This window comes from Cryptomeria japonica, chromosome 11, assembly GCF_030272615.1.
Source record: "Cryptomeria japonica chromosome 11, Sugi_1.0, whole genome shotgun sequence".
In the NCBI taxonomy this organism is placed as follows: domain Eukaryota; kingdom Viridiplantae; phylum Streptophyta; class Pinopsida; order Cupressales; family Cupressaceae; genus Cryptomeria; species Cryptomeria japonica.
Genome location: NC_081415.1, coordinates 365,444,180 through 365,456,235, shown reverse-complemented (window position 1 = coordinate 365,456,235; position 12,056 = coordinate 365,444,180). Strand labels below are relative to the sequence as shown.

The 12,056-nt window shown below is 35.0% G+C and overlaps 1 protein-coding gene across 1 annotated transcript in view; it reads right to left on the bottom strand.

Annotated features, from left to right (window-relative positions):
* Positions 1–10,441, bottom strand: part of LOC131860211 (uncharacterized) — a 64,492-nt gene extending 54,051 nt beyond the window's left edge. The window contains exons 1-2 of the mRNA XM_059214593.1: positions 10,043–10,441; positions 9,878–9,958 (exon numbers count right to left, since the gene is read on the bottom strand). Of these exons, the coding sequence (XP_059070576.1) occupies positions 9,878–9,958; positions 10,043–10,441 (480 nt within the window). The remainder of the gene's footprint in view (positions 1–9,877; positions 9,959–10,042) is intronic.
* Positions 10,442–12,056: the final 1,615 nt, after the last annotated feature.

Sequence of the window (12,056 nt, the reverse complement as noted above, 5' to 3'; positions counted from 1 at the left end):
AAAATAACAACTATTTGAAAATGGAAAGTTTTTGAAAATAGAGTTTTTTGAAAATAGTAAGTTTCCAAAAATATAAACTTTTTAAAATAGAAAATTTCTAAAAATAGAAATGTTTTGAAAAATGAAAACTTTTCGAAAATGGATTTTTTTTGAAATTTTTTGCAATGAATTTCTCAATCTTCAGTTTTGAAAAATTGACGGGTAAACTTAGGGTTTTTTGGGATTTTTGAGCATGATGGTGATCTCCAATTCGCTCCAAACTAACCAATTTTTTTAGCTACCTCTAGATTTTTCTTTGTAAAATGTGCCCTCAACCAATTTGACCCCAAATTTCAACTTCTTAGATTTTGAAAAAACAAAAGTCGATCTTAGGTTTTTTAATGTTGTGGATGCAACGATGATGCCTTTTTTTACTCCAAAACTTACAAAAAATCGCCCACCACCAAATTCATATAAGATCAAATTTGTGACCCTGCAATGCTTCTAAGAAAAGAAAATCCTCAAAGATTGAGAAGGGGTTTGCCGAATCCAGACTTTGATACCATGCAGGAATTGATGATCAACTACAAGAGCCAAGATTCATTTGCAAGCAAAACACCTATCACACAAAAGAGGTCAAGCAAATATTGTATGCTAAAAAAAAAGTAGAGAATTATGTATTATTGTACCTCCAATATTGTATCTTTAATATTATTTTATGCAATAATAAAGAATTCTCTAGTTGTTATAAAGCATACAATCTTTGCTTGATCTCTTTTGTGTGACATATGTTTTTATTGCAAATGAATCTTGGCTCCTATGGTTGATCATCAACTTCTACACCTTATACCATGAAATGTTATGGCTAATATATATATATTTTTCCTCTAAATTACTATGAAGTAATGTTTTCTTCACATCCATATGCTTTCTTTCCAAATCATAAGTTGAAAAAAGTGATAACAAGAACATAATGGATGCCCATTTTGTGATCAATCATGATTTATGATTCTCAACACTACCATTAGGGCCAAAAAATTTCTCAAACACCCATTTACATCTAATGGGCTTACTTCTCGATGGAGAAGGTACCAAATCCCATGTATTGTTCTTCTTTGAAGCAACAATGTCCTCATCTAGAAATCTACATCACTCATATCCATAGCCTTTCAAATAGTCCTAGGCACATAAATTTTAGCAATCAAATCAAAATACAACGAGCATATAACAACGAATAGCCAAACATATTCAGTTGCTAGCTAATTCTTGTAGACCTCCTCAATGGTTGAGATTGAGGTTCTTATTCTTTCTCTAAAATTTTACAACTGCATGACCTCTCCTATCATCAAACACACTCTATTCATTGAAGTAGGTGGAACTTGAACTACCTCCTTTTTCATGTCTTCTTTCTCTAACCAAAGTTAAATTATTGATCATCTCCTTGAAAATAGTAGTTCTACTATGGAGAACCTTCTCAACCACTAGATCCTAAAGTACCATTTCACACCAACATTGTAGCCAATGAAGATACACTTAACAACCTTGTTTTGTAACTTTGACCTTTTCTTATTCAGGACATAAGCATATGCTTCACAACCAAATAATCTAATATGTCACATTTAAGGATTCTTTCTTGACTACACTTCCATGGGTGTCTTACCAACACGTGCTAACTATTTACCAAATAGTAGGTACTGACTACAACTTCAACCCATAAATTTTGTTAGAGGCCAACACCACTAAACATAATCCTATCCCTCTCCATTAACATCATGTTTCATCCTCTTTGCAACTTCATTCTATTGAGGGGTGTATGGAGTTATCTTGTGTCTCTCAATCCCATTGTCCTTATAGAACTTATCGAACACTATAGAGCAAAACTCACAACCATTGTCAATCCTAAAACACTTAATCTTTCTACGAGTCTAATTTTCAAAAATATGCTTAACCTCCTTAAACCAACTAAAGGCTTTATCTCTTCTTTTGACAAATGTCCTTCTAATATAATCATTAATGAAATAAATGAAGTACATAGATATAAAAATAAAATGAATGTTTACTAGACTAAATCACTAGAGTATACCAAATTTAACAACCTATAAGACTTGTGAGAACTTAAATAAAACTAAACACAAATTTGTTTACCATACACAAAGTGTTTGTAAAAGTCAAACTCAAGATTAAAATAATCAAGTCTTTGAATGAGGCATTTATATTTTAGGGTTTTAAGACCCTTCTCACCAATGTGACTAAGTCTTTAGTGTCATACCATTGTCTTCTCCATCGGAAGTTTTATCTCTAAAGAATTAACACTCACAGGTACCCAAAAAGTATGACCATATAATGTGGAAGAAATAATCTTAACAACTTGATCTTATAATAAGGATGAAGAATCCAAAGCTCTCTTTTTTCGTTCCATTAACTATCTATTGCAATAAATTATGCATACATCCAACTTACACAAGGTGCCAATCCAAACAACCTTAGCAAGCACCATAGATACTTTGGTAATCTTACATGTTTCTTTTGATAAAATAGCTAACACACCTACATCATTCAATTTTAATTGCAGAAAGTAGGTTTTGTGTCAAACTTAAGATATGCAAAACACCATTGACCACCTTCACTTTGCCAACAATGAATCTAATCTTGACTCTTCCAAGCCAACAATATTTAGATGAGATTCATCACAAGATAAACCTTCCCACTATCATATATTTTTTATATTTTATAAACTAACCCCTATGTACAGTCATGTAAAAATAATATGCACCCAAATTTGTTAATCGTAGATATTTTGATGCATGTGTTGTCAAGGCTACACAAATGATTTATTGCTATCTTGAGAAGATTTATCTTAATTTTAATTAGGGAAGTTCTTTTTACCTTTCTTTTTCTTGTCCTCCTTGCACTCTTTGCAAAAATGATTGATTTTGTTGTAGTACCAACATTTTACCTTGGACTTAATAGGAGACTTAGAGCTCCTCAAGGATTTGTATTTATATTTCTTGTCAGTTTTTATTGCCTTTTACTTTTGATCTACTATGGATAACAAGGGTCTCCTTAGTTGGTTCAAATTTTTTTCTTAGAATCTCTTTAGAAATGAAAGCACCTTATCCATCTTGAACTTGGTGGTGGTACTCTTGATAGCCATTACAAGATGGGCCTATGAGTCTGAAAAAGAACATAGCAAAAAAATACAACTATCCTCCTCCTCTATCTTGTCACCAACATAGCTCAACTGAGCAACTATCATGTTAAAATAATTTAGGCAAACAACTACGAATCCTCCATCTTCCATCTTTAGAGAATACATTTTCTTTGTCAAGAATAACTTGTTTACTAGCGATTTAGCTTGATAAAAATATCCAAGCTTCTTTGAAATATACTTCACAATCTTCTCTTCATGAACATTCAACAATATGGACTATTTTGAATGGAGCCTTGCAAGAGGGGAAAAAACCCCTCTTGCAAGGTTTAAGGGACTCATACCCTTGGCAAGGGCCTAGGGGAAAAGCCCACAATAGGAGTTTGGGGGCTATTGGGGGAAATGCCCTTGAAATAAAAATTGCCCATTATTTGATAAAGGAGTCAACTATTATTTTGGTATGTATAATAAACCTAGTAAACAACAAAAAACACTTGATAAATAAGTGGTTATAGAATGTGAAATATTATCAAAATATAGTTTTATCTTCATTGGATATTTAAAAGAAATTGGACGTCTATTTTTATTTGGATGTAGCCTACATTAGGTGGACCATGTTAAATCTGTGTTATTGTGAATTCTTATTTTTGCCTCTTTTATTTTACATTATATTTAATATTATTTATTAGACTAGTTTTCCTAAAACCTAACACTTATGAGGCCCTTATCTTTCTAATCTATCATATCCCAATCACCCTAGGTCATGTTGGCTAGTTTTGATCTAGGTTTCACAAGCCATAGATCTCACTACAAGCATATCTTCCATTTTCAACTCTCACAATTTGAAGTTCCCACAATTGATTTCTCCATCTCAAATCTACAGAATGTGCTTGTCTTATTCTTCTTGCAACAAGATTTTTACAAATCTCTACAAAAATTCCCACTAAAGTTGAGATTAGTACAAAAAAACTTGCTACCCAACAATAGAACCAAAACTAAAAGAAAGCAAAGTGCAAAACTATGCTTCCTAATGCAAAATACCAAAAGAGAGTAAATGAAAAAATTAATTACTTGAATAAATAAACAATTATAGATATAGATGCTTAAAGGCAAGCTAGCTTCAAAACACATAAACAATTAAAATTTTAACACACAAATTTATATGGGAAAACCCTTACGGGAAAAAACCCACACACTAGAGCACATATCAATTGTATTACAATAATAGAACACCTACAATACAATGTTTAGAGTCCATTCTCTTTCAGGTGCAATTATAATCATAGTGTCTAAAGCAATTTCGACAACTTCTTGGTGTCTTAGAAAATAAATAATGTCTCAGTTCAAATAAGCTAAGGTATTAACATATTTATAGAACCTAAAACATGAATGGCAGGTGCCCATGGTTACTAAAACCATCTCCCATACCTAGGTAGATAAGTGGTGTCCAAAATAACATTTCCATGTTCATGATACATTACAAATACAACTTCCCCAACTACTAATGCTTGTCCTTCTAAAATGGTAAAAATCCTTATACAACAAAACCCACATCATAGAAATATACCAAATCCATACTTAGGCCTCCAATATGTATAAATTCACCTACCAAAATGATCACATCATAAATATAGAATGTCACACATTAATTCCTCTTTACCCACAAATTCTAAAATAGAAGTACCATATCCCTCCAAGAGTTAACTCTACACTTACATGCCATATGGCATCTACACCATTCTCCTAAGGATTTTACAATTCCCTTTGCCTAGAATGAGAAATTTTTTTGACAAGTGGCTCAATTTTGTGATCTCCACTTTGCTTGTGAGAAGTCATTTCTCTGTTTGGTCCCACAAAGTGATATGAAACATTAAAAAATCACTTAGGATATATTAAATAAAATCAACAACATGGTCTTAAATAATTAGAAAGTTAATTCATTATAGGACTCTTAAAGGTTAAGACACCTTAATCCCAACATCCTTCCACTTGTCAAGGACATGCAAAGAGTCATAGTCCATCTCTACTCAGGCCCTAAGGCCCATTGAATCAACACACCATCTTAAATGCTCAATACTCACTAGCTTAGTCAATGCATCAACAACTTTGACCAAAGTCTCAACCTTTTCCAACTCCACCTTTCCATCTTCTACCATATCACAAATTTTCTTTTACATCAATGTAACTTTTTCTAGCATGGAAAGTAGGATTCTTTGCCAATCAAATGACACTTTGGCTATCACAATAGATAGTAATTTGTCCCGCATCAAAACCATTTTATCATAAGCTCTCTTAAGACAAATGTATTTTTTAAAAGCATGAGTAGTTGCCATGTATTCGTCTTCTATAGTGGACAAAACAACTACAACTTGCCACTTACACATCCAACTTATAGCACCACCAAAGATCATGACCATATTTCCACTAGTGGAGCTTCTGCTATCAATGTCACTTGCTCAATATGAATCCACATATTTACACATACTCATAGTGTTGGGAAAATGGTGTCTCAACCTTGCATTTACATGAGGTTACTATTTATAGCAAGTTTTTATTTGAGCACAAAATGGTGCAAAATTCTCCCAGAAGCTTCTGGTTGGTTAGATAATCATGCTAGTAAAGTTTCGTTGCAAGATCATAACTAGTTTTGAAGATATTAAAGTTTTCATTTTGGAGGGGTGCAATTAAAGGTTTAAACTTAATTTTGGGGACTTTAGACCCTCTGAAATGCCTTGAAAAGTGGGCATAAATGACATAGCATTTACGAGGAAATAGAGTACTTTGTGAGGTTTTTGACGCTTCAAATGAATCGTCAACTAGACACATGGTTCACAAGTTTATGGCCTCTGGAAGTTTGTACTCCCGAAATAGGAAATATAATTTGCAACAGACACATAAATGAGCTGTAAAAGGGAGGGACATGTGTTGATGTGTGTTTTAACACGTCATAGGGAATCTATAAGGAAGATAAGTTTGTCTACACCTTATTGGGTGGTTTTAGCCCATGGTTTTGTAATACTATTTGATGGTTTCTTGTATTGTATCTCCTATATATGAGGTGCGTGAGATAGAGGTTGTGTGTAAGAGTTTTATGGCTATTGAGTTACCTCTGAATCTCTGATTAGTGGTACTTCTGCAAAGAGATTTCTCTGCAAGTATATTGTAATCTTTTTTTGATTGCTAAATAATATATTTGGCGACTTTTTGAGTGTGGGGTTTTTTCTCCCAAAAGTATTTTCCCCATGTAAATTACTGTGTTGTGGTATGAATGTTATTTATGATTATTTTTGTTAAGTTTTTGTAATTGTTGTGATGATTTGTAAAAGTTTTTGCATTATCCTCCTCTCAAGGTTAGTGTAGGAAGTTTTTCTACTACTTAACTTCCTTACAAGTGGTATCGGAGCCTGATCACCTTTGGTTTCAATTGTGGGTTGTTGCATTTTTTGAACTAATCCAGATTTGAGTGGGAGATTGTGTAGAAGACACTTTTTGATCTTGTTCTAGGAATTTTCAGATGGCAAGTTCATTAGGGAGAATAGAGGTGGAGAAATTTAATGGAAGTAATTTTGAGATGTGGAAGCTGAAGATGGAATATCTGCTAATAGATTGAGATTTGTGGGATGATGTTAACACGAATGTCCAAAGACTCTCAGATCCTATTATGCTGGCTCAGTATGATGTTATTGACCGAAAAGCCAAGGGTCTAATCAAACTATGCTTGGCATACTTTTTTCTAATCAATGTCAACGAAGAAAACTCTGCAAAGAAGCTATGGGATAAGCTTTGTGAAATGTATCAAGAGAATATTTGTTAAATCAAATTTTATTGAGGAAGAAATTGTATTCCTTGAAGATGGAAGAGGGTGGATGAATTGTACACCACCTGGAAGCATTCAATATCTTGGTGGCTCAATTGGTATCTGTCGATGTTAAGATGGACGAAGAGGAGAAATTCCAGATCTTGCTTTGTTCTTTGCTTGATTCATGGGATTCTCTTGTTATGGCTATCAATATTACTTCTACTATTTTGAAGTCTGAAGATGTGGTGGGTGCTCTACTTGGTGAAGAGATGCAGAGGAAGGTATCCATTAGTTCAAAATAATCCCTAACCATTTGTGGAAGACCTAAGGAGAAAGGCAAGACGAATGAGAAGAGCAATACGTCCAAATCCAGAGGGAGATCGAAATCTCTTGGAAAGTCCAAAGTCATTTGCTGGAATTCCAGTAAACCAGGTCACATCCGTAAGGACTGCAAAGAAGAAAAAAGAAGAAAAAAAAGAAATTTGATTTTGATTCTGAGTCTGAGAAGGAAGATAGTGATGCATTCATCACAACTTTGGTGATTCATGCAGGTAATGATGCCTGGTTAATTGAATTAGGTGCATCTTTTCATATGACTTCCAATAGAGATTGGTTTTTTGAATATGAAGAATTTAATGGAGGTAAGGTGTACTTGGGTGATGATTCACATTTAGACAATGTTGGTCTAGGTAAATTTAGAGTCAGGTTTTTTGATGGTAGAATAAAAAGGATTAATGGTGTGCTAAATATCCCTGTATTAAAATAAAATATGTTATATTTAAGCAAACTGATAGATGTGGGTGTGCAGGTAGTCTTTTCTGAAGCAGAATGTAAGATGATGAAGGGTGCTATGGTAATTGCTAGAGCTGTCAGGTTTGACACTTTGTATAAGCTAGAGGCATACATTGTTGAGTGTGATAGCACTTTTGTAAAAAGTAAATCTATGGATGCTTCGTCAAAAGATTTGTGAGTTTCACCTTCAGCGGATGGACATGGCTTTTGGGTACCTAAGGGTCCTCTTTCTTCTCAAGCAAATTTACCTGCAAAGAAGACAATGTTATGGCGCCAGAGGCTTGGCCACATTGGAGAAAAGGGTCTAAGGACCTTGAAAAATAAAAACCTTGTTGAAGGTTTGAATGATTGTAATGTTGACTTTGATTTTTGTGAGCATTGCATTTATGGAAAACAAAACTGTGTTCAGTTTTACTCGAGTTCTCATAAATCTTGTGGTGTTTTGGATCTTATTCATTCTGATGTGTTTGGCCCTGTAGATGTTCCTTCGATTGGATAATCCACATATTATGTTTCATTTATTGATGATTTTAGTAGAAGGACATGGGTATATTTTCTAAAGAGTAAATCTGAAGTTTTCAATCGATTTAAAGAATTTAAAGCAATGGTTGAGCTGCAGTCTAGAAAGAAAATTAAATGTTTGAGGACTGATAATGGCAGTGCAAAATTTTGATAGATTCTATAAAGCCTGTGACATTAACAGAAAGAAGACAACTCCGTATTATCCACAACAGAATGGAGTTGCAAAAAGAATGAACAAGACACTGATGGAGAAGGCTAGGAGTATGCTGAGTGGTTCTGGTCTAGAACAAAAGTTTTGGGCTGAAGCTGTTGCCACTGCCTGCTACCAAATTAATAGGTCTCCTACATCAGCACTTGTTGATAAAATGCTTAGGGAAGCATGATTGGGTCATAAGCCTTCATTGAGACATCTTAGAGTTTTTGGTTGCAAGGCATATGCACATGTGCCAAAGGAGAAGCAGATAAAGTTGGAGAACAAGGAACTATGAAATGTATCTTCATCAGGTACAATTATGGTGTAAAAGGATACAAGATTTGGGACCCTGTTGCACAAAAGGTAATTCATAGTAGAAGTGTTATTGTTAGAGAAATTTAGTCTCCCTCTATTACATTGCAACCAGAACAAACTAAAAAGGAAGATGCGATTCAATTTCCTTATACGCCTGAAAGAGTTGAATTGAGACCCCTAGATAGGCAAGAAGTTGAGGAGATATTGTCTAGATCCGAATCTTTAGAAGAGGAGGAAGAGCCTCCAACTCAGCTTGTTTGAAGGTCTACAAGACATAGACAACCACTTGATGACTGGGGATGTATTCTTGCTTTGAATACTAATATGGATGAACCTAGATCTGTAGAAAAGGTATTAGGTATGAATGATGCAAAATCTTGGAAGATTTCTATGGAAGAAGAAATGACAGGTTTGAAAAAGAATGATACATGAGATCTTATACTATTGCCTGAAGGACAAAAACTTGCTGGTTGTAAATGGGTGTTCAAAAAAAAAAAATGGTTCATATGGAAGCATTGCGAAGCATAAAGTGAGGTTGGTTACAAAAGGCTACTCTCAGGTTGAGGATGTTGATTATAGTGAGATATTTTCTCTTGTTGCAAAAATGACATCCATTAGATTTTTGCTTTCTATTGCTACTACTTATGATTTAGAGGTTGAGCATGTTGGAACCCTAATTTTTTGGTAAAATTTAGTGTCTCCTAAAATATAAAATTTTGAAAATCTTTCAAATAGCCACTTTTTTGAGGCTCTGTGCACATGTCATCACCAAGCTTTCATATCTGATTGACTAAGGAGAGAACTTTTACAAAGTTTTGATTAATTAAAAATAGGTTTTTGGAAGGAACCCGGAACCTTGATTACATAGCAGGAGAAAGATAAAGCATTAAAGTGGCAAGAAATAACAGTGCCTGGACACCCATACAAAGATCAGATCCCCCCCCAAAAAAAGGGATCACAAGACAAAGAGAACATCACAAGACAACCTAAGGACAACACAAAGACACTGAGACAACACAAAGACAAGGACATCTAGATGTTTCTTATGAGTTCTTCCGCATGAACCACCATCTACTTCATATAAATGCAGAGTTCTTCATATCATCGAGCTCTTTTCCTTGATTCCCACCTGTTTCTGGGTGTTGGCCCTTGTTCTTTTATCATGACCCGTCTTCTTTGTCTGATCCTTCTCATCATCCTTGCCTTTAATCTGTTAAAATTTATTTATAAGCATATTAACATGGTCAACAATGGCCTTAAGGATCTGGAAATTTTGCTCAACAATCCTCTTCACAGTAAGCTCCATCTTATCCACTCTATTGACCAGGTTGTTCAGGTTAATTTCCAGACTTTTATCATCTCTGATTCCTTCTAGCTCCATTACCTTCTTTTTCGTTTCCATAATTTTACTAACCATTGCCTCAATAGCTTCAGCCTTGTTAATAGCAACCATTAATTCTTTGACGTTCTCAGAGAGAGGCTTCTCACCCATGGTTGCACTTTTGATCAAACTGAGATCAATCTTCAAGTCACCAATCTCTTTTACCATTTTGCTAATGACCTCACAGAAACCCTTGATGCTATCATTACCTATGGCACCTTGGCAGATATTTTGATTTCCCATGTTGTTCTCTTGACCCTCATTTTTCATTCTCTGTGTGTTCAGGTTCTCCCCATGGTCAGCATCCAACATTTCATCTTCCTACTTACCCTTGTTCTTGTCCATTTTTTCAACCTCAGAATCCTCATCAGAAGAAATAATAATCTTCCTTTTTCCCTTATTTATCCCCTTATTGGTCTTCTTGATCCTTTGGGTTTGCTTACCCATTCCCTTTCTCTTCTTACTTTTTATGATTTTATCATCAAAACACTCCTCAGAGTCCGAAAGATCAGAATCCACAACAGTCCCCTTTCTCTTTCCCTTGGTAGTCCCCTTGTTGCTAAAATCTTTAGACTGACCCTCAGTTTCAGAATAGAGATTGAACCCACTATCCCCACTTTTAGTATCATCATCCCTAATTTGTTTGCCTTTACTAATGGGTTTCTCAATAATTTTCCCTTTCAACATCTTATAAACTAAAACCATTAAACCCTGGTGAAGGGCGTGATCTCTTTGAGAATCTTTCCACATTTCACGAATAGTATGATCCATAGAGTAGGCAAGATAGTAAGGCAGACTAACCTTATCACCATGGCGAAAGTGGTTGAGCAACACAAAGTGATGCCCATAAGCCCTTGTGAATCTCCCATCCAGAGTAATGTAGCTGATGGTGGCAAACAACACAAATCTCCATGGCCTGCAAATACGCTTAGTGGAATAATAGGGATTATCCGCCTTCACCAATTTCCTTTTTTCACCATCCGTGATAGGAAAACTATCCGCGGCCTTGTCAGACACACTTTGATCTCTGTAAAATTTCATACCTTCTTTCACCATACCCATAGCTTTCGCAATGACATCCTCGTCCACTTGCATCATCTAGGTGCCAACAAGAATCTTACCACTCTTCCAATTTTTTATGAAATGCTTAGTGACAATAGGGTCTTTGCCACAAAGCCTTTCCATAAAAACATTCAAACCTCCTTCTTGAAGAATCTCTCATACTTCATTGTTTTTCTTCCAATCCAAGCAAGAAGCCGGTTCAAACCTCTTTTTATTACCCCCCATTTTATCCTTAAATTCCCAATTCTTCCTTATCGTAGCTCTGTTATTTTCTCTGCGAGCTCTGTGAAAAAACCTAACAATTTTATTATTGTTATGCAGAGCCACCTAGAATTCGTGCCAAATAAATATGATATGACAAATAAAACAAGCCTCGCCGCCATTATGATCAATCATAGACAAATGAGGAAAAGGCATTAGAGATTATGATTAGCTAAGACACGTTGCTTCATCTAGATCCGGTCCAGTTCAATCAAAGATTTCGCCTCACACTTGAGATTACTCTAACCATAAAGGGTAATAATTTTGTCAGAGCGGCAAGCCAGGTTGGCAGCCCAGTCAGCACATTTGTTGGCTTCTCTATATGCATGTGTGAAAATACACATTTCAAAGGTTTTACTTATATCCTTCGCAGTTTCGATTGCATTGTGTATAGACCAAGAGGGAGGGAAAACATTATTCAAGCAGTTAATAATGTTCAAAGAATTGCCTTCAACCGAAAATTTAGTGCAATTTGAGTCTTTAGCTAGAACCAACCCTTGATAAGCAGCAATGGCCTCGGCAACATGATTGGTTTGGTGACCTATAGGAATACATTTGATAGCTTTACATATTCCCCCTTCATCTCTTAATACCACACCACACC